This window comes from Phocoena phocoena, chromosome 16 (assembly GCF_963924675.1).
Source record: "Phocoena phocoena chromosome 16, mPhoPho1.1, whole genome shotgun sequence".
Lineage (NCBI taxonomy): Eukaryota > Metazoa > Chordata > Mammalia > Artiodactyla > Phocoenidae > Phocoena > Phocoena phocoena.
The window spans coordinates 61,193,811-61,220,378 of record NC_089234.1 but is presented as its reverse complement, the minus strand read 5'-3'; the positions used below and the strand labels follow the sequence as shown (position 1 = coordinate 61,220,378).

The 26,568-nt window shown below is 52.0% G+C and overlaps 1 protein-coding gene across 1 annotated transcript in view; it reads left to right on the top strand.

Annotated features, from left to right (window-relative positions):
• Positions 1-21,402, top strand: part of SLC29A3 (solute carrier family 29 member 3) — a 42,014-nt gene extending 20,612 nt beyond the window's left edge. The window contains exons 3-6 of the mRNA XM_065894477.1: positions 4,370-4,452; positions 11,395-11,621; positions 15,828-15,990; positions 19,994-21,402. Coding sequence (XP_065750549.1) covers positions 4,370-4,452; positions 11,395-11,621; positions 15,828-15,990; positions 19,994-20,645 — 1,125 coding nt within the window. The 3' untranslated portion in view covers positions 20,646-21,402. The remainder of the gene's footprint in view (positions 1-4,369; positions 4,453-11,394; positions 11,622-15,827; positions 15,991-19,993) is intronic.
• Positions 21,403-26,568: the final 5,166 nt, after the last annotated feature.

Genomic DNA, 26,568 nt, shown 5'->3' with positions numbered 1-26,568 from the left:
TGTGTAAGCAGGGCTGCCGTGCTGCACCGCTCTGCGGAGCTCCATTCATGTCGCCGTCCACGTGACTGGTCCCCCTGGGCTTGTGCACAGCACGGCCTCCACTGTCACAGGAGGGGGCCCAGTGCCACTGCCCTCCTCCACTCCTCCGAGACCGGAGTCCTTGGTGTCCTTGGGTTTACCTCTGGAGGTAGAGGCTGCAGACTTGTTGCAGGGTGCCTGGCGGGATAAATAACAACAGAGCCCTCTGAGGGAACTCTCAGGAATCGGTCCCAAGTGGAGGTGAACCATGGTGTGAATTATCCCCAAACATTGCATTACGTAAAATCACCCTGTGGGATGGAGATTTCAGATTTCTTCAGAGGGGGCAGCACTGTTACCATTCTGACTGCGATGCGTTTGAACCAGTATTCCGACGTCTTCACATTTCCTTGAGTAAACTGGGAGAAGGTAACCTCAACAGGCCTTGGAAGCAAATGAGACGAACCCAGGAAGTGAGTACCAGCTGCACGTCTGCAATGTGTGGGATCGAGAGTTGAACGTAGGGCCTTTGCTGTTGGATGTTTTTAGAAAGGAGCCTGAGGCAGCACCTTACCTGTGATACTCCGTGGGGAGTGCAGTCCTAGGGAAGTAAGAGTGAGGGAAAGGGAAGTGAGGCAGGGATGGAAGAGAACAGATAGAGGCTGTGGTATCCCTGTGCTGGCCACAGCTTTGCAACTAAACACAGCTGCTTGCTCAGGCACACGGGATGTCTCCTGAGGAGCCACGTGGAGCCACCACATTTTAGAACACATGTGGTGGAGGGGGGTGAGGAAGGAAAGACAAGCAATGTGTCTCTAGTCTCCTTCCCGTCTCCTCTCAATGGTTGAAGCCTACCTTGTGGGTGGGGCTTTGCCTCCCCCACCCTTCAGAGAGGGTCACCCGGCCCCTCCCAGAGCCACCCAGGGAGCAGGAGCCTCTGCGAGCACAGCCCAAGCAGTACGCAGGCTCAGGGGTCTCTCCTTGGCAGCTGGCCCCCCTGCTGGTGGCGGCAGTGGCTTTATGACCACGTGGGACCAAGTAGCAAGGCAAATGGCCTAAGGGGCGGGTGAGGTGAGCAGATCTGGGGTGGCACGTAAACTAAGTCCAGTTTCTTGAAATCAGTGCATGCTGCTTGCAAAAATGATCCTAATTTTAGCCAAGGATTTGGAGAGGAAAGGCTAGGGGGACTGATGTGGTCGGCAAGCATAACCTTCCTTCCCCTCGTGGGCAGGCACGTCGGTCCTCATGTCAGGCAAGAAGTTGAATAACATCATGGTCAGCTCTCTCTGCCTTCATCAAGGAACTGAATTTAAATTGCAACAGGAAGGCTGCGATATTCAGAAAAAACCCATTACTAGGAACTCAGCTATCCCAAACCCTCACTAAATAGGAATCTACTGCTGCAGAACAGAATACCACCAACTTAGCAGCTTACAACAACACACATTTGTTATCTCACAGTATCTGTAGGCCAGGAGTCTGGGTACAGCCTAACCCAGGCTTCTGCTCAGGGTCTCACTGGCTGCAGTAAGGGGTTAGCCAAGGCTGCAGTCTCACTGGAGGCTCAGCTGGAGAAGGATCACTTCCAGGCTTACTTGGGTTGTTGGCAGAACTCAGTTCCTTGTGGTTGTAGGACTGAGAGCTTCAGTTTCTTGCTGGGTATTGGCCAGAAACCACTCTCAGCGACTAGGGGTCACCTGCAGTCGTTGCCACGTGGGTTTCCTTAGCCTGGCCCCCTGCCTTCTCCAAGCCATCAAGGGAGGAAAAAAAGAGTCCAGCAAGATGGGTACCACCATCTCATGTAACATAATCCCATCCACATAATTGTGTATACCCATCACCTTTGCCATGTTCTGTCAGTTAGAAGCAAGTCCAGGCAGGTCCCAGCCACACTCAGCAGAGGGGATGATACAAGGGCATGAACACAGGAGGCTGGGATCATGGGGGCCACCCTAAGAGCCTGCCCACCACACCTCATTTTGCTAGAACTCTGCTTATAAGCAAAAGCAGCAAATAAGTAAAAACCACCACATGTTTGTATCAGGAATTAAGTTTAAAAAAAAAAAAGCTCTGTGGTATGTGCTGAGTCCACCTGTGTCACTAACCACAGCTCCCGGATCTGAACCAGTAGAAAGATGACCCAGGGTCAAGTCCATTCTTCCCCTGCCTCTGCGCCCCACCCTGCCCCCCGACCACGTGCCCTTTGTAAAGCAGAGAAATGGGCTCAATCAACAGAAAGGGGGGTCCTAGCCTTACCCAGTTGTCAATATTTAAAAAGCTTTTCCAACATTAAAAGGAACTTCTTCTGCTTAAATATCAACAAACCAGAACATTCAATTACCTAGAAAATCCCCATTCCTAAAATGTTCAAGTAACCTGAGCCTGCTTGAAAAAACAAAGACAGAGCTTCTGCATCCCACGTGATGACCGTTCATAGAGTTGCCACAAAATGAACAGCCACTGAAGGAAGGCTGTCATGAGGAACTCAGATTTGCGGCAGTCCTGGCCCCCACCTGCAGCTGTCTCTTCCTTGGGGCCCTTTTCCTTTGCTTCCAGCCGCCCATCGCCTGCCTGGCCTCACCTATGCCCAGCCACTATGTCAAGGAGTAATTGAGTGCCTCGGACCAGTCCAGGCTCCGCTGAACCCATCAGGCTAGGACAATGCAGTGGCCCCTCAAAGGAGGAAGGCTATTTCTAAGGCTCATGGTTGATGGACCACAGTAGCTGTGATTATCATTTTAATTGCAAGGCCATCACAATCTTATATTCAGGGTGTGGATATCAGAGACCACAAAGCACTCTGCAGCCTTAAAAACAGACTGTGGAAGCGGTCTGTGCTTCAGACTAGACGTGGCCCGTTATGACATCTTTCTTTCTTGGCCTCCACATTGCAGTCAGACTCTCCCAGAAAGGAAAGATCTTACCCTCCCTGTTAAGGTCTGACGCAAATCCCACCTCCTCTGGGATCTTTTCCCCAAACCATATTCATTGCCATTCTCTCCAGGTCTCAGCCCCCTCGTCCTACTTCCCTACCCAGAACTCCCTTAGAACTCACTGCTCCTACCACTGATTTGACAACAACCCCCCACAGAATTCTGACAGCTCTTCCTGCGGTGTTTTGAGACATTAAAAAACCTCACACTCTATCTTACACTCCCAATAGGACACCCCGTTCTTAACAGGGAAGAAGCATGTCTTAAACTCTGCAGAGATCCTACAATTGCCCGAGCTGTTTGCACATCGGCAAGATTTTTGCACACATTGTTCTTGGTACTTGGCACATTTGTACTCAAAATAGTTCCCCAGTTAAGTTCAATTTTGTAAACTTTCCAGAGTACTCACAGCTCTTTTATTTTTTAGGGTAAAGAATATCATTCGTATAAAGCCCTTGTACTTGCACACGGTATGCTTAATACATGGAAGCTGTTTTCACTGCTTAGAACCCATTGTCATGACTGACCTGGGATTCATGGTTTGACATAAAAGGACCAAAGCCAAGATGTGTCAGCCTTTCCAGTGTTTTGGCTTTTTGTTTGACACGTTATATTGAGGGATGAGGTACACTCAGTAAAATCTACCCTAGTGAGTGGACAATTCCCTGAGCTTTGAAAAATGCATAAAGTTGCCACTCAGCTTCCTCAGCTGAAAGTTGCAGCACATTATAATCAGGAATCTTCGTCTTTTCTGTGGTCTCATGCACTCTTTGTCTATAATACTGTCGAGCTACTTCCAGGAAAATGCCCTTTTTCCTCATCTTGGCCAGACTAAGAGCCACTTCCCAAAGTGGCTTTGACCTTGGGTAGCAGCTCTATTGAAGGAGCAAATCCAGAGTCGGAACAGAGTTTCTCTGCAAGGATCAGGGCCCCATGTATTTCTAACAGGCCTCACTTGGTTGCGAGAATGTGAGAATGGGGATGAGTCATAACAAAACCCATCTGGATAGCTCTGAAATTTGACAATGGGCTAAGATGACTGATGGGATAAAATTTTTCTTTAAACATACGTACATACAAGTCCTGTCTCCATTGCCTCAGACGTGGGTGGAACAGGTAGGATGGATGGGAGCATGGGCTGCAGAGCGTTAGTGCAGGGACAAAGTCCTACCCTTCCTTATGTCCCCAGCACTTAGCATAGCTCATTGATGGTATCTGTTGTGTGACCGAGTGAGCGGTCTTAGGTTAGAGATGGGGCAAGAGCATGCCATCTCGGGGTGGACTTACCCATCACTCGTAGGTGTCTAAAGACAGTGAGGAGAAGACCCACCAAGAGGGGCCCTGTCCATGCTCTCAGGTGGGGCCCCTCCCCTCCATCCTGAGTGACCTCAGCGGACTCCTCACTTCTGTGATTGCAGAACTACTTTGAGAGCTACCTGGCCGTTGCCTCCACTGTACCCTCCGTGCTGTGCCTCCTGGTGAATTTCCTGCTTGTCAACAGGTAGGCCACTTTCCTCCCTCTCCGAGGCCCCTGACCTTCACCTCCAGCCTCATCCACTCCCCTTTGGACCACAGTTGCTTCTCTTCTGCTGGCTTACGTGTGTCCACTAAAGTAGGAAGCAGGCAGTTCAGACTCCTCCATGAAGACTGAGAGTCAGATCGGTTACCTGGGGCCCTGCCTATGGAATGCCCGGTCAGGGAGCCACACGCTGCCACATGGGGTCAGAGCTGACTGTCAACAGCTGCCTGGGCCGCAGGGACACCACAGATGGTGGGTGGGGCCCGGGGAGCAAGGTTTGTGGAGGCTGGTCTTCCAAGCCTTTCTGAGAGCCATCGAAAGTTAAGAGCCTGGGGACTTCCCTGGTGGTCCAATGGTTAGGACTCTGTGCTTCCAACGCAGGGGCCACGGATTCGATCCCCGGTCTGTCAGGGAACTAAGATCCCACGTGCCACGTGGAGCAGTCAAAAAAAAGAAAAAAAAACATCAGAGCTAGAAGTTAAGAGGCTGGCACCCCACCACCCTGGCTCTCACTATATGGGAACGGGTCACTCAGTGCTCAGTGCCAAGCTGGTAACAGCAGCTCATGAGTCGACCGCCTATGGGGGAGGTCAGTGGGCGACTTCTGACACAGCATTTGTGAAGGGTGGGATGCACTGTGGAAGAAGGAATGATTTAGGAGATAGCCTGTGGCCCTTTCACCCCACTGGGCGACTGGTGCCATCCATTCTCCATTTAGGTTTACAGGGGTAACAGCCTGAGCTACTTTGCCTGCATTTCCCCTAAGCTATCATTAGCTGATAAAGGTAGCTACGTTGTGATTCAGAAACTTGGGCATCTCTTGGGCACGGCCTACTGCAACCTTAGGTTGCTGGTGGCAAGCCTGTTTTACCCAACTCTGCTCAGTTTGTAGTGACTACCTGGATCTCTGCTTGAACAGGATTCTGCGGCAGGTCTGACCTCAGGGAGTGTGCTGTGATTGATTATTGATGTCTGTTCTGAGTCCAGGAGGAGAGAAGGCAGCGCATGTGCCTCAGGTGTGCTAAGCCTGAATAGACCAGTCTTTCCAAACATATTACGTTGTGGGGTTATTCCAATGATCTGTTGTTGCAGAAAAATGATCCCAGAGCATGGTGGCTGAAAACACTGCCACTGTCTCTCATGGTTCTGGGAGTCAGCAGGCTCACCTGGCAGCTCTGGTTGGCCCTCTCTCATGTGGCTGTAGGCAGCTGGGGCCTCTGCGGGGCACCTCTCTCTCTGTCTGTCTCTGTCCCTCCCCTCGGTCTCTCGCAGGTAGCAGGACTTTTCATGTTGTGGCTGAAGAGCAGGCGCCCCAAGAGAGCAAGGCAGACGCTGCATGGTTTTGGTAACCTAGTCTCTGCAGTCACATACTGTCCCTTCTGCCCACTCAGTTTTAAGGGACCAGGGACCTCACCTTTCAATGGAAGGAATGTCAAAGAATTTTGCACGCCTCTTAAAACCAAAGTGAAGGCTGGACGAGCAAGAGGGAGGATGGTCTGAGACAGCCTGGGGGCCGAAAGCCAGCTGGCCCCTAACCTGCCTGCTCTTGCCTGTCCCTGGCACATGGGGCTACGGTCAGTGTCCTGGCAGGAGGAACACAGCCTCCAGAGATCACGCCCAGAAGGAGGCAGGGGATGGAGTTACGAGCAGGGTAGAGCTGGGTCCCTGGCAGTGACTCAGAAGAGAAGGTATGAGGAAAGGAAGGGCATGCAAGAAGAGGACGACAAGGAAGAGGTGACAGAGCCATGGCGGTGGGCAGTCCCTCGGCCTCTCACCGCCCTGTCTCCTTTCCAGGCCCCTATCATGATCCTCTGTCCAAAGTGGAGGTCAGGAGATGTGCGCAGGACCACAGTGCCAGGAAGGGCTGGCCTGAGCTGGCGTCTTACCTGGCACTGCCCCCTCTATGGTCGTGAGGTCCAGCAGGCCAGAAGCCAGCCGGGACCGGGGATCAGCGGCAGCGGGGAAGGCCCAGCCTCTGGGCCCTGGGCGAATAACCTCTGATCATCGCAGTTAGCATTCCCAGCACTCAGAGCCCTCGGAGGCATTCTCTGCTTTAATCTGCAGTGGCCAAGAGCAGCAAATTTATTCCCCTGTTTTACAGATGGGCAAACAGGCTGACAGAGGTGACCTGCCCAAGGTCATGTGGCCATTAAGAGGTTGGAGGCAGGACTGAACTGGGACCCTTCTCCCCCCACATCTGTGCGTGGAACCCCTGGGCCCCCTGCCGCCTAGTTCTCCAGCTTCGCGGGACCCCTCCCTGCAGCCAGAGCTGCATCTCAGGCTTTATAAGCGGGAGCCCGTTTCTGCCCTGGCTTCAGGCTACTGGAGGGAAAGAGGTGATGAAGAAGGTCTGGGTCTGTCTGCAGTGGGCACTGCCCTCCGGAGCATGGCTGGGAGCTGGCTCTGAGGGCTCAGTGTTACAGGGCGTCCTCCAGAAGGGTCCTGCCCACGCCAGGGCCTGCCTGTGCCCTTTCCCGGCTCCAGGAGAGGGGTGAGGGCCATGTGGAAAACGCTCCCAGCCTCTGTCTGTTTCTGGATTGTGGGAAGATGGTTTGGAGCTAAGCTGTTTTCTATTTAATGTGCGAGATTGAAATGTCCCCTTTTCTCCCCTCCTGGAGAACCCTGGCTTTATCTAAGCGGCTCATCCATAATCGCCAAGTGTTTTATTATGTTAAATCTGTAGCATCATAAATACTTATGAGGAGGATTTACATTTTGGAGACTTATGAAGAAATCAGTCCCCTGGGGTCCTGAGCCCTCGTGAGCAAGGGAGGGAAGCTGGCAGCCTGGGTACATCTGGCAGCCCTCTCCAAGAATCTCATATCACTATGACCTGCCCCAGGGTCCCAGGGCTGGAGCTGTCACTTCAGACGTCCCCTGTGCCAGAGCAGAGCCACCAAGCCTAGGGCAGCACTTGTCTAGACTTTCCCTAAAATCCCAACAGTGTTGCCACCCCCTGGGCCGCTGTCCAGGTGGAAGAAGCAGAGAGTAAGGCAGTGTGCCCCCGCTAGTGGATATGGGGTGGACTTGCACGGGCACATTTTATAAAGCTTTACAAGCATTGACAATAGCCCTAGGCAAGACCCCTGAGGGCTTGGAGCCTCTGCAGGGAAGCTCCAGCTGAGGTTCTGCAGCTGGCAACTAGCTGGCGAGGAGACCTGTGCAGGTCAGGGATGTGAGCCGGGGCGGAGAGGGGGGCATAGCTGGGAGCTGCGTTGCTTTTGTGATGCACTTGGTGTTTACCTCCTCCTCTCTCACTCTGCCCTCCTCTCCCTGCCCTGGGGGTGCCTGGGTAAGAAGTCCCCCAGCTCTCTCCAAAGCAACTTTCCTGTTCAGGCAACTACTTAACCTTGTTTTGACAGGCACAGAGAGCTTCTGGGGTGCCAGCAGCATTCCTGGGGGGAACCTTTCCTGCGTTGCATCTGGGAGGAGGTGGTTGGAGACAGAGGCCATTCCCAAAGCTGGCTGGGATCGCTGCTGCTGTTTCCAGCTGTCTCCCTGCCATGCTGAGGGGGTCAAAAAGCAGAGCGTGAAGGGGAGCTTGAGGCCCAGCGTGCACTGCTGGGACCCCTTAGTTATCAATCTGTGCATCCAGTAGGTGTTTACCAGGTGCCTGCCAGGCCCTATGCCAGCCCTGGGGGTGAGAACGAGACGGGGCCCTGTCCCTGTGCCGCTTCTCACGTCTCCTAGTCTGTCCTTCGCCTTCTTCTTGCCCCAAGGAACTGCTAAAACTTTGGGGCATTAGTCCCCAGCCTTTCTCTCCACTTGAATTTTTTCAGATTTAGAAGCATAAACTGGAAGAAACCTGAACTTTTTCTTGTCCCACCTCTTCTTTTTCAAGGAAACTGAGGCCCAGAAAGGTTGAATATTTGCCTGGGGTCACACAGTGAATTGGTGGCAGAGTTGGCAGGGTTTCTGTCTCTGGACTCAGGCTCTGTGCCCCTGTGGCTCTTATCTTTGGGGTGGGTGGGGAAGCTGCAGCTCCTGGGAGAGAATTGGGCGGGGGGGTCTGTGTGACAGGGTTGAGTGTGTAGCATCACCCTGAGCATCAGAGTAAGGCCTGACCACCAGCCTTCAGGGCACCTGGTATGCATTTAAAATAGATACTCAGGGGCCCCTGGGGTGCTGGTGCTCACCTGACTGCCCACCAGCTCCTGCCCAGGCCAAGTCCCCTGCAGACCCTGGGAAGATGTGTCTTGATGTGGAGTTTCTCAGAAGCAGACCCTGGAAAAACGATTCAAGTGCAGGTAGTTTATTTGGGGGGCCACGATAGGAGAAGGGGGGAGACTGGGAAGGGCTGGCAGCCAGTAAAGGAAGCCTTATCAAGCCAGCTCCCATAGAAGGTGACCGAGCTTCGGCTGCTCAAAACTCTGGCAGCCAGTGTGGAACACACCTGAGGGGGTGGGAGCTGGGGTATTTACCCACCCACTTCCCCATCATTGGCTGAAGGCTGTTCTTGGGAGGTGTTAGTCAATCACCTGTCACTTGCAACCTGCGTCCTGGTAAGAGGGGAGGGCAGGAGGGCAGGGCACCCGTTGCTCAGGGCTGGAGTCTCTCTGTCGCTCCCCAACTGGAAACCCTGATGTGCCTCTGCGTGTTGGTTGGCACTCTTGGTAACAAAGGAAAGAGACACAAAAAGGATTTTCTCATTCTTTCCTTAGGAAATTAAAGTCAGGGCTGCCTCCATTGCTGGATCTAGGGGAGTATAAACGCCCTTCTCATCCGCCGGCCCTGAGCTCTGTGTGTGCCTACTTGGCTTCATCTCAGATGTGGCCTCTCCCCATGCAGCTGGCCAGATAGGAACCAGCAGCCCCCGACACAGTCCTGGCAGAGACCCAGCTTCTACCTTTGAGTCCCAGCGATGACTGACTGGCCCTGCCTAGGTCACATGCTAACCCCTAACCCAATCCAGTGGCCAGAGGTATGGGTGGGACACCCTGATCACCCCAGACCAGGTCGTGTGCCCTCATTTGTGGATGGGTTGGTGTGGACAGTTTGACCGTCCACCTCCGCAGGACAACTTGGCATGGAAGGAGTGCTCTTGGTGGGAGGGATGCTGGCAGACAAAGCCTGCGTGCCCACTCCACGCCCCACTCTGAGGAGCAAGTCTTGGCACTTATCAGTTGGACCAGGCCCTCCAGGGTGGGGCTTCATGTCTGTCTGGTATCCTCTGCTCCCAGTGTCACCTGCAGCCAGAGTCCATTTTAATTCCCTGAGTGTGCTACGCTCTCTCTTACAAGATATGTGCACTCACATCCAGACGTACCTTACGCTGCAGCTTAGGTATCGCCTCCAAAAAACCTATGAGATGCTCAGAGTGGGTGTTGTGCCCCTCAGACGTGCCCAGGATGCCCTATGGCCCTGCTGATGGAGCACTTTGCACACTGGAGCAAAATGCCTGTCCCTCGTCTGTCCTGTGTCCCGGGCATCCAGCCCAGCGCTGGACACACAGTAGTTGGCCAGTGTTATCTGTGGAATGAACACACCAGAGAGGACACGACTTAGCAAGACAGCCATGGGCTGGGGCTCAGCAGACCTGGATCCTCATCCCAGCTCCTCACACCACAACCTTGAACTGTCCCTTCACTTCCTCAGGCTTCCTTCTGCCCCTGACACAGCCCAGGCAGCACCTGCTCTCCCTTCAGCCAAGGATAGGAAGGAAACTCAAATTAGCCTGGGGCCACAAAAGCACCTTGAAAAAATCCTTTCTTGCTTTTCATGCTCATCATTTCACACCTCTTTATGTATGTATATATTTTTTTCTACCTTTCATGTCTTTCTTTTTTTATCCAAAAGAAATTTGTATATAACTAATCTGGATTTTCTCCCAGCCGCCACCCACTGGTTAGCAGGAAAATTAACTAAACATCCAATCTGGTTTAAAGCTTAGTCTAATCTGATGATTTAAACAGCCTCTTTAGATGATATTCTCTCTCCCTGCAATAAAAATGCAGTTTCACAGAGAGCTAGGCTTCCCTGCTTCTCCCTGCAGGACGGTGTCTGGGCAGATTGGAGTCTGGGAGAGGCGTAAGGCTTACATGCAGGAGTGGGGTTGGATGGGGGTAGCTGGCTCTAGCTTGGCGTCAGCTGCTGCCCATGACAACTGAGCCCACCACAGGAGCCTCCCTCTGCCCTGGCCACCTGTTCTGGGCCACCCATATTCCCTTCATTCCCAGGGAGGCAGTAGAGTGTCGTTCTGAGAGCACAGGTGGGAGCAGCTGACTGACCTTGGGCAAGTTGCTTAGCCTCTGTGACCTCGGTTTCCTTATCTGTATATGTGGGGTAGGTAAGAATACCTGTTTTGTGGAGCTGGTGTGAGAAGTCAACAAGTTAGCATTTAGAAACCACTTAGAAGAGCACCTAGCACAAATGAAGTACTATCTCAGTGTTTGCTTTGATGACGACAGTGATGGTGATGATTTTCTTCTCTTCTCCCTTCTCTCCCTGCCACGGCTAAGTTTTGGGGGAAGGAATCCAGTGGGAGGTTGTTCTGTTTAAGCACTAGACAAAGCCAGTGGGAGTTCATCCCCGTGGCAGGAGGAACGGGGGTCTCGCCTCAAGAGCCCTCATCTCCTGTCCTTGAACCTCACAGCAAGATGAAAAGAAGCAGCATTTGAGAACATTTGCCCTGAGCCGGGTACTGCTGCCTGGCTCTATACACTCCCCGCCAGAGATCCTCACAACCACACCTTCAGGTAGATTGATTCTCCTTTCTTTTGTACAGACGCAGAAGCTGAAACCGGAATGATAGAGTCACTAATCCAAGTCCACACAGGACTGTGAGCCAGGAAGGCAGGATTCAGACCCAGAGTGCACAGTCCCAGCCACTGAGCACACCTGCTTCCCTTAAGAATGTTCACCAAGCCCAGCCTGGCATGGGAGGCCCGAGGGGGTCTCTAACCGCTTCTGGTATCCTCACCTTAGGGTTCCGATTCATGTCCGCGTGCTGGCCTCGCTGACTGTCATGCTGGCCATCTTTGTGGTGATGACCGTGCTGGTAAAGGTGGACACCTCCTCCTGGACTCACAGCTTCTTCGCCATCACCATCGTCTGCATGGCGATCCTCAGCGGCACCTCCACCATCTTCAATAGCAGCGTCTTCGGCATGACTGGTTCCTTCCCCATGAGGAATTCCCAGGCGCTGATATCAGGTGAGAGCGGGGGTCCAGACAGCTGAGCGGGTCAGTCTACTTGGGGGTTATTTGAAGGAGCCAGAGGTGAGCATGTGGTAGCCCTTCCAGAAAAAGAAATGAGTGTTAGTTGTATTTCCATGATCTATTATTGTGTTAACAAAGCACGCGAAAACTTCTTAGTGCCTTAGCACAATAAGAATCATTTCTTTGGCCCGTGTGTCTGCAGTTTGGGTAGAAGTTCGCAGGGACAGCTTTCCTCCTCTGCTCCACGTGGCATCAGCCAGGATAGCTCGCCTGGAGCTGGAGGATCCACTTTCAAGATGGTGTGCTCACCCAGCTGGTGTGGTGGTGCTGGCTGTTAGCTGGAAGCTCAGCTGGGGCTGGGGCTGGGGCCAGGGTTTCTCTCCATGTGGTCCTCACCACGGCTGCCTGGGCTTCCCCGTAGCATGGCCTCTGGGTTGCAAGAACAAGCATCCCAAGAGGCCCAGGCAGAAGCATTATTTCCTTTTATGACTTAGCCTTGAAAGACATTTAGGGGCACTTCCACTATAGCCATAAGCCTACCTGGATTCACGGGGAGAAAACACAGACCCACATATCTCAGTGGGTGAGTATGAAAATCATACTGTAATGGGAGGGGAGACATAGTTGCAGCTCCTTTTGGAAAATACAGTCTGCCTACCAAGTGCATTTCCCGAACCAGGGTTCCTTTCTTTCCCTCCCTCCTCTCCTCCTTTCCCTTCTCCTGTCCCCTTTCCTTCTCATTATTTTTCCTTTCCCCTACCTTTTCCCCCTTCTTTTCTCCATCTTTTCCCCCCCTCTATCTGTATTTCCTTCCTCTGTAATTTTGTAGAAGACCTACTATGTGCCAGGGATTCAAAGATGAACAGGACTCAGCCTCCCAGGAGCTGATAGCCTAGTAATAAACTCCTCTGTTACCCTGAACTTTGGCATTTTATGGGGCTGCTGACATGACTTGGGCTGACCCCTTTAACTAAAATTTTAATCCTAACCTAAGCCTGTTGCCTAGACCTTAGCAGTTCTGTTCTCTCACCCAAATGTCTCAACAAGATAAAAAGGAGCTGGGTCAGGAAGAATCTGTGCTTTCCCAGGAGACCACCATCCCTTAAAGCAAGATTGGGAGCTCAGCTGCCCTGTTCAGTGTCTCTGCATGTCCATGTTGTGTGAAGGGGTGCAGTAAGCATTTGCCCACTTGAGAAGCATTTTGCGAAGAATCTTCTCTGTGCCCATTAATTGATAATGCCAAGTAGTATGTGACAGGGATGACAAATACCTGGCCACGTGTATATCTCCTCCCTGTTCCCACACCAGTGCCAGACATCACTAATCGATCTGTATCTTTCCTCCGAAGTGTCTAAATCCTTCTCAGCATAGCACTGGAGACACTTACTGTCAACAGATCAGAGCTCAGATGTGAGCTCAAGTCTGTTTGCCATTTTTGATGTAAGATTAGGCTTCTGGCTGTATCCTCAGAGAAACCCTTGGGTGTAAAGTAAAATAAAAGTGGACCCATTGCTAAGTTTCCTGAGTACAATCAATATGCCCCTAGCAGTGCTTCAAGAAGGGCATGCCTAAGCTGAGGGAAGTGGCCACTGAACACTGGATTTAATCCCTTCTGTCATCCTGGTCTCTTGTCCCCTCATCTCCCTCCATACGGCTAGAGGATTTTTCAGTATAACAACCTTGCTGGCTCTCTCTCCAGGAGCCAGTGACCAAACACACCGATATGTTGGCAAGGCGCCCTTCAGGTTCATCTGGCCACCTGCAAACCTTCCAGAGAAGGAGACTCTCCCGTGCATTTTTAAGAAAGTCCATTTTTGAAAAAGTAGAGAAATCTAGTACTCACACTTCAGTATTAATTACCCTGGGCCCTAAGCCGTTGTCACCACGGTGTGCAGTTCCCAGTGGGCACCCATCACCCTGGAAGATGTGAGGTGTCCCGATCTTCCAGAGGCCTCAGTGCCACTCACCAGCCCCCGTTGTTTTTTGTCCAGAGGAGCCCATCTGTGAATTCTGTGTGTGTTGGCATCTGAGGAACAATTCATTTGTTTTGTACTGGTGTTTTTTTAAGTCCCTCGTTTGCATGTATTTCCATAACTGATGAGATAAAAGTAGGGAGTCATGAAGGATGAGCTCCCGGAAGCCTGGTTTGTTGTTGATGATAATATTATAAATTCTCTACAAGTTGGGAAGAGAGAGAGGAAAATCAATAGGCAGTGATGTTAAGATCTCTTCCTCAGGGCAGCTAGGGAATGTCTTACGGAGTTTAACTCCAGTTCTTACAAATCACCCAGGTGGGGATTACAGCTTCTCAGAAGTTGGCACCCTCTTGGCAAAGAGTTTACCCTGTTGTTGCTGTTTTGATGTAGGAGGGACAGAAATAACGAAACACCTAATTGGGAATCTGAAAGGATTTATATGGCACCTCTCAGTACCAGACACTGTCCTGCTTTACATGTAATGATCCTCTTAATCTTCGTAACAGCCCTAAGAGATGGGTTTTAACATCCCCATTTTACAGATAAGGAAACGGAGGCACAGAGAAGTTAAGTGACTTGCTGAAGGTCACACACGTAGAAGTGGTAGAGCCAGGGTTGGACTCAGATGTTTTGATTCTAGAGTCTGTGCTAGAATTAAAACATCACTATGCTAACTTTCATTTCTTTGCCCTCCTCTCAGATCCCAACCTCTGGCCCCACCCAGGCTAATAGAACTCATATTGAGAAGGTTGGGGAGAAAAAGAGCCACAGAGGTGTCAGTCAGAGCGTGGGTGAGGCAGCGAGGATGGGCATCGTGGTGGACGAGGGCCCAGCTGTCGCTCTCCCACCTCTGCTCTGTGCAACAATGGGCAGTGAAGTGGTGCCTGGTCAGACCTGCCAAGTAATGACAAAGCAGCTCGTGCCCACACGGACCAGTTGGCTGTTTGCAGTCAGTGGCCCTCTTGCCTCCTTGAGACTCAGGATCCTGATCCTCTAACGCAGGCAAATCCATCCGTGCAGCCAGGCAGTCCTGTATTCACAGGCACTTACTGTGTTGATCCTATTGGGCGCGCCCATGTATTCATTGTTTTTTCCCATTCACTGTTTCCATTTCCATCCCACTGTAGTCTCATGGGAGGGACAGGACAAGTGTGAGTCCCATCTTCCAGGCAAATAAACAGGCTGAGAGGAGTAATGACCTGCTCACATGTACCATGTATAAGCTCTGACTCGTGGCCAGCACCAGTTGACCACCCACGGTTGTGAGGGTTCAACAGAGAAGAAAGACACATGGCCTGCCTCCCAGAAGTGACTGTGTGATTGTGGTGAGGAAGGGGACTGACATTTGTAGAAAGCCTGCTGTGTGCTGGGCTCTTTCTAAACATCATCTGATTCAGGCCTTGCTCTGCAAGGCAGGTGTCATTGTCCCCATTTTACAGATGAGCAAACTCTGGTCCCAAGAAGTCATGTTGCCCCCAGGTCACAGCGAGCAAGTGGCAGAGTCAAGGGTCAGATGTACATCTGTTTGGCTCCTGGACCCATGAGTCCCCTCGGCTAGGTTGTGCTGCCTCTTCTGTTAGGTAGCAGAGAAAGATGTGGTGCCACGCGGTCACCTGGGCCACGTGCCGAAGCCCTCGGCAGGAGAGCACATTCCATGTGGTGGGGCAGTTGCGTGCATGCGAGTGTGTGTATGAGTTTGGGGTGGCATGGTGTGTGAGTATATAGGAGTGTGTTACTGAGTGTGTGTGTGACAGTGTGGTTTGAGACTGTGTGTCGGTGTGTGTGTGTGAGAGCTTGTGGTAGCCTAGGTATGTGTATGTGATTGTGTGTGTGTTAGCGAGCGTGCATGCGTGTTCACGCGTGTATGGTGCACAGCTGCCGTGGGGTATAAGGTAAGCTCCATGAGCTCCTGGGTGGCTTTCTAACCGGTAAGGACTCCCCAGATCGGCTGGCCTCGCTCGAGGCAGCGGGGAGCCTGTGCTCGGACAGGCCGGAGCCTCTTCCATGCCCCTTGGAGAAGAGCTGGGCTGGGGATACCCTCCCAGAGTCAGAAAGCTCACGGCTGCAGGACCCTCCAGGTCTGCCAAGCCTCGCCGTACTGTGAGAACAGCAGCGTTCTTCTCAGCAGGGACAGCGTGGGGCTGGAGTGGAGCACGGGTGGGCCGAGAGGCAGGGAGGACGGGCCCGCCCTGACCATCCGTGGGGGGTCCCACGCTCTCTGCAGGAGGAGCCATGGGGGGCACCCTCAGTGCCGTGGCCTCGCTGGTGGACCTGGCGGGGGCCAGTGACGTGACGGACAGCACCCTGGCCTTCTTCCTGACGGCGGACGTCTTCCTGGCGCTCTGCATCGGGCTCTACCTGCTGCTGCCGCGGCTGGACTACGCCAGGTGAGGCCCGCGCTAGCTCTCTGCGGCATCCTTCTCTCATGTATGCTTATACCTTTATCCTGTCTGCTTGAGTTCTTCTGTCCTCTAGCTAGAGCCCATGTTCGTTTCCTGGTTTACTGCCTGTCTCCCCGCTGGAGTGTGACCTCCCCTGAGGGCAGAAATAGAGTAGGTTTTGCTCTCTGCTGTATCCCATGCCTCGAGCTGTGCCTGGCTCGTAGTCGTTGCTCAGTAAATTGGCTGGGCCGTTGGACATGAGAAGTTGGCTTTGCATAGCAACCCCAAGCAGCTGAGCCCCCGGAGTCTGCGTGGTTTCCATCAGAGAGGGCAGGGGGCGGAAGTGGGACCTGAGGAAGGATAAAGATGAAGAGTAGCTCCTTGGGCTCCGCACCTCCCCTGCTCCTGCTCTGTGCTCAGCCCGGCCTCACGGGGCTTCTTAAAGCTCACACACCCGCTTCTCATGGGGGCAGCACTGTGACTTATCGTAATTGCGCCCGTTCACACATGAGAAAACCAGGCTCAGAGAGGCTGAATTACTTGCCTGAGTCCCACAGCCCGTCGGCAGCAAAACCAGCATTGGAGCCCAACTCCAAACCTCTGATTCTAACCCCCGTCTCTCGGGGCCTCTCGACCCTGCGGGACCGCTTTCCTCGCCTTAGTCTCTCTCGCTCTCTCCTTCCTCCTTTTCCTTTTTTGCTCCCTGCTGCTCTTTAAAAAATGACCCGTGACTTTTTCTTGCTTTTTATTCTTTTCAATGCATTTTCATAACCATTGTCGTATTTGATATAGGAATGGCAGGAATTATAGTCCCCATTATACAGGTGACTAGACGGAGACAGAGAAGGCCAGGTGCTTGGCCTGTGGTCCCACAGCGTGCGAGCCGCAGAGCCGGGCAAGAGCGCAGGTCCTGGCCCTGCCGGATCCACGGGAACCGATTTGGTGTGGGGGGCACTGAGCTAAGCAGTCCATTTTTCCCCTTAGGGTATATGACAGCCTCGCGCAGTTTTTACTGCATTTTCCCACTTTACCAATGAGGAAACTGAGGCTTTGGAGAGTTAACAGACATGCCCGGGTTTCTTACCTGGTGAGTCGTAGGTGGGCGTTGGAACCTGGAGCCGTTTCCCGGCTGCACCATTACCACTGCATCCTGCTGCACCCCTGGCTTGTGACGGCGAGGTCCTTCCTCACCACTGACTCCTCCTGTCCCTGTGAGAGTCGCCTCGTTAATCCCCAGAGCCCCCTGCCTTCACCAGAATCCTGAATCTGCTGGGGCAGGTTGCTCTCCCCAGTTAGAGGATTGTTGTAACTTCAGCTGGCCTCCGTGGCCTCAGGAGGATAAAAGGGGACTGAGTGATGACACCATGTACCCCAGGTGGCTACAGACCTGAGTCTGCCCACCCCCTCCCTGCCCCTTCAGGGCTGTCATCAAAAGTTATCCAGCTGTGCTCCACGATGATGCCCCTGTGATTCCTGGGGTCTGACTGGCTCGCTGTCCCCCAGCCCCTCATATACTGCCTGACACCTTGTTGCTGCTGACTAAATTATTTTGAGTCAATGAACAGAAGGCAGGAGGTTCCCACTACTCCTGCTGTTTCCCTGTGTCCTGTTTCAGGGAGCCTCGTGTGGGCTGTTTACACCGGGGTGGCCAACCTTCCTTGTTTGCCTGGGACTGAAGTCCCAGGGGTTCCCAGGACCGGGAGCTTCCAGTGCTAAAACCAGGATAGTCTCGGGCAAACCAGGACAGGTGGTCACCCTAGTTTTCAGTCTCACTTGAGCAAGCCAAAATCCTTTCCAGCTGAGCACGTGAGACAAGAGAACAACCCAGGGCTATGCCAGCCCATGGAAGTTTCTATTTCTTTGCATACTAACACTTGGGTCAAGGCTTCTGGGTTTACAGAAACCCATCTGAGGATGGAGCTTTAGAGCTGTGCTCCCAGGGCTGCTCAAACTAAATCTTACTCAAAAGGGAGCCCATAGGTGCTGCACCCAGGAGGGCTGGGCTAGGCTGCCCCATCCCACTCAGGAGGAACTGAGCCTCACGCAGTGGTGGAAGCTGCTGACTGCGGTAGGGTGCAGTTAGATTTGGACGAACTTATGAAGAAGAGCTTTGACCAGAAGAACTTGGTGGGCAGCTTCCTCAGAGCAGACTAAGGCAAGGACTTGATGCTGAGTAGAAGCAGAAGTAAGAATAGTCCTTTCTCTAAATAGTGATTGGGAAACAAGACAAGGTTTAAGACCGAAGCGCTCAGCTCAGCATTACATGGAAAAGTGATTCTGGGGAGGAGTCCTCCCAGTGACTCGCTTATGGACAGTGTGTAGGCTCTTAGGATGGGAAGGCTGGCAGGGATCTCAGAAACTACAGCTACAGAGCCCCTCCATTTTACAGAGGAGGAAACTGAGGCCCCGAGAGGGGAGTACCTGGCCTAAGGTCACAGTGGGGAGGCAGAAGTAGTGCTGAAACCAGAACCCCGCTATCACCAACCTGCTGTTCTCCCCGGCACCACACCAGTTCTTCTGTTTGAGATATATTAATACAATCAGCCCATGTCTCCTGGTTTTTAGGCGCCCATGTCTCCTGGTTTTTAGGCACCCAAGGCCCAGAGAGGTTGAGTGACTCAGGAAAGGTCACACAGCAATGCAAAGAGACCCAAGCCTTTTCTACTCTGGTCAGAGTAGCAGAAATTGAAAAAATTGATCATATTCAGTGTTGAGTATATGCGGGAAAAGATACTTTTATAGGCTTTTCAGTTCTTTCAACAATTATGTTTTGAAGGGTTATTGGGTGCCCAGAGATTTAGCTGGGAACAGCCAAATGTGTCTTTGCCCCAGAGAGCTGTCTTCTACTGAAGGAGACAGATGATAAACCAGTAAACCAACACAATGATTATAAATTGTGGTCAGTTCTTTTTAGAGAAACAGGTGCTCTCATGGAGATTGAAGGGTTAGGTTACTTTAGTTAGGGTAGGTAGGTGGTACAAAGCAGAGATAAATTGGTTCTCCCTATCTGGAGAGCAGTTTATCAATATCTATCAAAATTTTAAAGATACAAACCTTGTGATCCAGCAGTTCTTCTTCTAGAAATTTGCTCTACTGAAATACTAGTATATATGTGCAAGGATTTATGTATAGGGACATTCATTGCACCATTATTTGTAGTAGAGAAAAACTAGAGCTAACCTAAATGTCCAGCATTAGGGGAGCAGTTAAATTGTCTATCCATACAGTGAAATACTCTGCAGCAACAGAGACAGAGCCGTCTGTCCCTGTGTGAAGGGATGGCCACAAGATACTCTTCTTTAGGCAATTGTGTGTATACATTTATGTATAATAGTTATGCATGTAGACAGTTATATAATGTATTTATATTATGTTAGTTATACTGTTGCAAAAAGTTTTACAATATGTATAGTTTGATCCCACTTTTGCTTAAGAAACATAGCTGTGTGTGTGTGGTGTTTGCATGTGCATGGAACAATATACACCAGACTTTTAATGATCTGTATCTCTAAGGAGTGAGAACAGAGGTGGGAGGTGAGAGTTCTTGTTCTACTGTATCATTCCTCTTAGGTATTATTTGGGTGTATTGCATCAAGCATGTGTTACTTTTATAATTTAAGATTTTAAATTACTTTTACATTTGAAGAATAAATGCTACTTTAGCTCCACCTCTCCCCACCCCCAAAACCAAACAAAAATAAGTGAGTGAAGACTGGATCCCAGGCTCACCATGCAGCGGTCAGTGCTGGTTTCCTCTCTCCCTGCTCATGGCACGGCCGGCACCACAGAACAATGGACTGGAGTCCAGCCTTACAGGCAGCTCCAGGACAGGAAGGCTGGGGATTGTGCAGGTCTCCCTCTGGCCACCCCGCAGCACACGTGTCATGTGAGGGCATCCTGGGGCTTAGGCTTTACATGCTGGACCTAAAGACCGTCCCCGGCCTTGTCTCTGAAAATCCCGAGTGACCCTGCTTTCCAGCCCCTCTTACCACTAGCCTCTCTCCTGTAGGTACTATATGAGGCCTGTCTGGCCGGCTGTGTTTTCTGGTGAAGAGCAGCTGCCCCAGGACTTCCCCAATCCCCCTTTGGTGGCCCCTGGATCCAGCGACTCCCAGACACCACCCCTCCTCCCCATCTTGAAGAAGACTGCCGGCCTGGGCTTCTGCATCATCTACCTCCTCTTCATCACCAGCCTCGTCTTCCCCGCCATCCTCAGCAACATCGAGTCCCTCAGCAAGGGCTCGGGCTCGCCGTGGAGCACCAAGTTCTTTGTCCCCCTCACCACCTTCCTCCTGTACAACTTTGCTGACCTGTGCGGCCGGCAGATCACAGCCTGGATCCAGGTGCCAGGGCCCAGGAGCAAGGTGCTCCCCGGGCTTGTGCTCCTCCGGACCTGTCTCGTCCCCCTCTTTGTGTTCTGCAACTACCAGCCCCGTGTCCACCTGCACACGGTGGTCTTCCAGTCTGACGTGTACCCGGTGCTCTTCACCTCTCTGCTGGGGCTCAGCAACGGCTACCTCAGCACCCTGGCTCTCATCTATGGGCCCAAGATCGTGCCCAGGGAGCTGGCCGAGGCCACTGGGGTGGTGATGTCCTTTTACATGTGCTTGGGCCTGGTGCTTGGCTCAGCGTGCTCTGCCCTGCTCGTGCACCTCATCTAGGAGGGGTGGTGGCTAGACCTCGGTGCTGTGCGATGCCTGGGAGCCTCAGCAAGATGGGCAGGAAGTGCCAGGAGGGCCCAGGCGGCGAGCAGGAAGGGCTGGGGTTGGGCTCTGCAGAGCACAGATCACACCCGGGCCTCATTGCTGCCAGGGAGCTGGGACCAGTGCTGTCGCCGGGACCAGGTAGACATTCCAGATACTTTGACAGATGTCCTGAGATGTTTTGAGGACCAAAGACACCTGAATAAGACACAGTTACAAGTTACACAGAAAGCTCCTGGCCGATGGGTACTTTCTGCCTGTAGTTATTCCCTCTTGGGGAAGGTGTTGCCAGTGTTCGGCTCTTGAGTTGTTACAGGGTGAGTGCCAAGACCGTCTACAGGCCCTTTGCCTTCTCCCAGCCTTGCTCCTTCCAGCTGATGGCAAGATGCGAGACTCCTTAGCCCTCCCTACCCGGAGGAGGTCCCCCTGGGGTGCCCAGTCCTCAGGCCTAAGACCCAAGCCTGTGCAGACCTCCACTTTCCACCAACCAGACTGGGAACCCCGGGAAGACAGGCCTTCCAGGAGCCCTTCCTTCCCTGGACATGGGCTCCAGAGGGCCTCCCTGCTGTACCCAGGACCAAGCATGTCAGGCCTGGATTTCAAGCAGGGATGCTTAAAGTGGTCTATGGCCTGGGTCAGGGCAGGGTTTAGTGTCCATGTTTACAGTATGTCAAGGCCATTGGTTCAAGGGCCTAATAAATACCTGGGTATTTAATGAAAGCCTTATTGGTGGCTGTTTTAGGGTCTTGGCAGGAAACAGCATACTCAAATTGAGTAATTTAAGGATATTTGAAGAGTGGGTGTAGGAACCCTAAGGGGTTATGCATTATATCCCAGAAGTACTGGACTGGCCAAAAAGTGCTTTCGGGTTTCTCCGTAAGACGTTGGCCAACCCAGTAGTAAGGCTGCTCTACCCCAGGCCTGGAGGGAGGGACACGTTCAGCCTGCTGTGACCCACAGGAGGCGTGTTCCCTCCTCCCGTCCATCTCCTCCGTGCCCCTGTGGACTGAGTGACAGCCAAGGAGCAGGCGGAAGATGGAGACTGGACTGGAGGGGCAGAGGGTGTCCAGAGGGGGCCAGTAGCCCCTTCACCTTCCTAGTTTGGTTTATTATGAACATCAGCTGAGCTCTGAAGCTTTACTCAACAGAATTAGGTGTTGCTTTGTCCTGGTTTTTTCTGGACACAGTCGTATATTTTGTAGCTGTTGTTTCAAAAGGCAACCCCTCAGGTTCTGAGGCCTGCACACACTTGTGATTGCCTGACATGAGTAGTAATCTATATTTTTTCAGGTTCCTTGAAGGCTCCCGCAAGGCTGTTCCTTGGGGGAGCAGGCTGACATGGGAATCCGAGAGAGGAAGGAACTAGATCAGACCAGGAGTTTTCTCAAGAGCTGTGCAGGAAGCACAGAGCTTGCCCCGAGAAGTGGCAAAACCCTGAGAGCCGTGAATCGGCCGCTCCTGCTCTGAAGCGCACCGGGTCCGAGGTGTCCTGTGGACACAGCTGACAGAGCCAGAAGCAGCCAGCGACCCACCCATTGTCAGCAGTTGATGTTCCCCACCGACTCGGCTGGTACACGCTCCCTCTCTGGCCAGAGGATTGAAAAGGACACCCTTGAAAGGTTTTCTGAAACTTGATACTTGGAAAAAAAATTTTTTTTTATTTTAAAAATAAATTCTCCCCTCCCCTTGCAGGAAGTTGAAATCTCCCCCTTGGTTTTTTCCCACTGACTTCAATGCTGTTGATCACTTGGGGCATCTGTCTGGGAGGTGAGGCGACGCATCTCAACCTCAGGTATCTTATCAATGGGGAGCATGTCTGTTTTAAGGTACAACAGCAGTCTGAGCTCAGGGGTAGGGACCACCCTGGAGCTAACAGAGGAGGAGGGGTGGGGACCTCACATGCTGTGTTGAAGGGGGGTAGCTTTCCCGTTAGTGAGTTGATTTGGAATCAGCGTGGAGTGAATGGGGAAGAGGGCGGCCAGCGTGATGATGCAGTGTTGAGGGGAGCTGAGGAGATGACGGGCTTGCTGTGCCAGCTGTGCTGCCGCGGCCTCTGCCGGAAGAGGGGCCGGCTGCTTGGCTGGTGGGAGGGTTATCCGGGCTTTTGCCCACTTTTCTTTGTTGCTCACTTTAGTGGGCATTTTGCAAAGGATCATTCCTTCTCAGGGAGGAAGGTAAATAAAAATACACCTCCAAGGAGAGGGGCAGACAGTGGAGTTCAGTCACCCTTGTCGCCCATTTATTGTAATAGCAGCTCATGGGGCTTGTCTGCTCTGGGTCTCAAGTCTCATGTGACCCCAGGAGGCTTGTGGAACTAGCTCACGTGTTTTGGGGCGTGAACAAAACTTGCTAAAGAGAAGGGGATTTTTCAGTGAAAGAGGTGGAGGAGAATCCCTGAGAGGTTGCCTTTGTCTGGTAGTACTCTGATTTAATCCCAAGTGGCAGTTTTTAGTGCATGCCCTTGTGTATTTCCACGCCATACACATCTTCATTTTCCTCCTTTCATTCAACAAAGAAAGCTAGAGGCAGCCAATTGACTCTTTAACTAGTGGGTTCCTACATGCATGGGGACATGAGGAGGCTTGAGCCAGGTGTGGGTATTATTAGCAAAGCCCATTCATTCTGCTGTCTTCAGCCCAGTGCTCCTGAGAACATTCGGGACCCTCTAATCAGCTTGGACGTGATGTGAGAGGGGGGTTACTGCAGGGTCCTGGCTTCTGAGACCATGGCATGCTTTACTACAGAACTTCAGATAGAAGAGAGAAAGCCAAAAGTCAGTTGAAAGATTTTATTCTACTGGAGGTTAAATTTAAAGCCCATGCTCATCTTTTTTTTTTAAATTGAATTATAGTTGATTTACAATGTGATAATTGCTGTATAGCAAAGTGATTCCGTTATACATATATATATATATTCATTTTTTATATTCTTTTCTATTATGGTTTATCATAGAATATTGAATATAGTTCTCTGTGCTAGACAGTAGGACCTTGTTGTTTATCCATTCTAGATATAAAAGCTTACATCTGCTCACCCCAACCTCCCGCTCCATCCCTCCCCCAACTGCTTCCCCTTGGCAACTGCCAGTCTATTCTCAAGGTCCATGGTTCTGTTTCTGTTTCATAGATAGGTTCATTTTTTTGTTTGTTTTTGTTTTTTGCGGTACGTGGGCCTCTCACCATTGCGGCCTTTCCCGTTGCGGAGCACAGGCTCCGGATGCGCAGGCCCAGCGGCCATGGTTCACGGGCCCACCCGCTCTGCGGCACGTGGGATCCTCCCAGACCGGGGCACGAACCCGTGTCCCCTGCATCGGAAGGTGGACCCTCAACCACTGCGCCACCAGGGAAGCCCATAGATAGGTTCATTTGTGTCATACTTTAGATTCCACATATAAGTGATATCATATGGTATTTGTCTTTCTCTTTCTGACTTACTTCACTTAGTATGATAATCTCTAGTTGTACCCGTGTTGCTACAAATGGCATTATTCTGTGCTGTTTTATGACTGAGTAGTATTCCATTGTATATATGTACAACATCCTCTTTTTTTCTTTTTTATAGATTTATTTATTTTTGGCTGAGTTGGGTCTTCGTTGCTGCATGCAGTCTTTCTCTAGTTGGCGGTGAGCGGGGGCTACTCTTCGTTGCGGTGCACGGGCTTCTCATTGCAGTGGCCTCTCTTGTTGTGCAGTACGGGCTCTAGGCGTGTGGGCTTCAGTAGTTGTGGCGCATGGGCTCTAGAGCGCAGGCTCAGTAGTTGTGGCGCACAGGCTTAGTTGCTCCGCGGCATGTGGGATCTTCCCGGACCAGGGCTCAAACCCGTGTCCCCTCGCACTGGCAGGCAGATTCTTAACCACTGCGCCACCAGGGAAGTCCAGTACCACATCTTCTTTATCCATTCATCTGTCAACAGACGTTTAGGTTGTTTCCGTGTCTTAGCTACTGTGAATAGTGCTGCTATGAACATAGTGGTGCACGTATCTTTTTGGATTATAGTTTTGTCTGGATATATGCCCAGGAGTGGGATTGCTGGATCATATGGTAGTTCTGTTTTTAGTTTTCTGCGGAACCTCCATATTGTTTCCCACAGTGGCTGCACCAACTTACATTCCCACCAACAGTGTAGGAGGGTTCCTTTTTCTCCACACCCTCTCCAGCATTTGTGACTTGTCGACTTTTTAATGATGGCCATTCTGACTGGTGTGAGTGGTACCTCATTGTAGTTGTGATTTGCATTTCTCTGATAATTAGCGATGTTGAGCATCTTTTCATGTGCCTATTAAGCCCAAGCTCATCTTAACCCTGTGTGCTTTCTGAATGAAAGTATCTAGTTTCTACTTTACCAGCATCACTTCCTTGGTGGCAGCTTTGTCAGTGCCGGTTACGCCTGCGGTCTCAGTCACTGCTGCTCTCCACCCGTTGGCTGGGGTCAGCCCAGTTTCCAATCCAGCTTTGACCCAGGCAGGATCCCACAAGGAATTTCAGCCCCACTAGCCGGCGGAGGCAGGGACTAGCCACCTGGCCACAGACCCAGGGTACTGGGCAACCTTTCCATCAGCTGCTCAGACTCCTGGCCCAATGCTCCCTGTGCCAGATGCTTTATCTGCATTATTCCCCCATCTGTAGATGAACACAGTGAGGCTCAGAGAGGTTAAGTAACTTACCCAAGATCACTCAGCTACTAAGTGCCCTAGACAAGAAACCTAGGTCTTCCTGAACTCAGAGGTCCTCACCCACCCTGCCCTCATATTCCCATATTGAACCTTCACCTTCTCCTTGGTTCTGTCACCCCTTTTACTCACTCACGGATTGCTGGAGTGTTCTTCTGAGTAGATACAGTGCCCAGAACCCTGGCCTAGTTGATCTGACTACTGCAGCTGGCCAGACCCCGTACTGGACTGGGCCCCCATGGATGCAGACCCTGGGCCACGTCAGGCTCACCACTCTGACCACTCCTTGTCAGGCACGGCATCTTGGGCTGCTTCCAGGCCTGCTCTATCCAGTCCATTTCAGTCCCCAGCCCCTGCCCTCCTGGTCCCATGTCCCCATCTCCCCCACGCAAGCCCCTGGTGCTGAGGTCACCCCAGCGTGACTGCTGCTGATGGACCCACCAGGCACTGACTGTGTGAGTTACGAAGCCACCCTGAGCCAGTTTCCTCATCTGCAAAGTGGGTGAAAAGTCCAGGAGTTGTGACTACCCGCGGTGCCAATGAACTACCCCAGGCAAACCTCATGGCCAGGCAGAGCTGCATCAGCTCACAGCATTTGTAACAAGGTGACTCGAGGGCACAGTGCAAACCCTCTGCTCCCGCCCAGGAGCTGGCCATGCGGGAGTTAGAAAGGCAGCATCAGCCTGAGAGGACAACCTCAACGTCAGGCTGCTGTGGGCTTGACTCCAAAGGAGAGCAATGACGACGGCCGTGCTCTGTGCCCCACAAGAGTCCAGTCAGCTGACCCTGTGCACCCCACTGAGATGTTCCTGCCCTTGACTGCAAGTTAAAGGGAGATCGGGGTCTGCAGCTTGGGATGGGGGAGTCAGTCATAGCTCCTGATGCCTGGCAGAGGCTGGGATTCTGGTTCTGCCACCTCCTAGCTGGGTCACTTTGGCCCAGTCTCGCTGACACCTTCTCACATCTAAAATGAAAAGTCTCTCAAGGCTGTTGGAAGGATTAAATATGCCCCAGTATTGTAGGTCAGAGTACCTAGCATATAGCAGATCCTCAACAAATGTGTTTTCTTCACACTCTTTGCTGCTGCCTGGACAGTCTGTTGCGATGCCCAACGCCTCCCCCGTGGCGGGCACCCTGTACCCAGTGCTCAGTGCCCACCCTTTGTCTGGTCCCCAGGCCCAGCATTTGTCTGGGCCAGCACCTCCAATTCT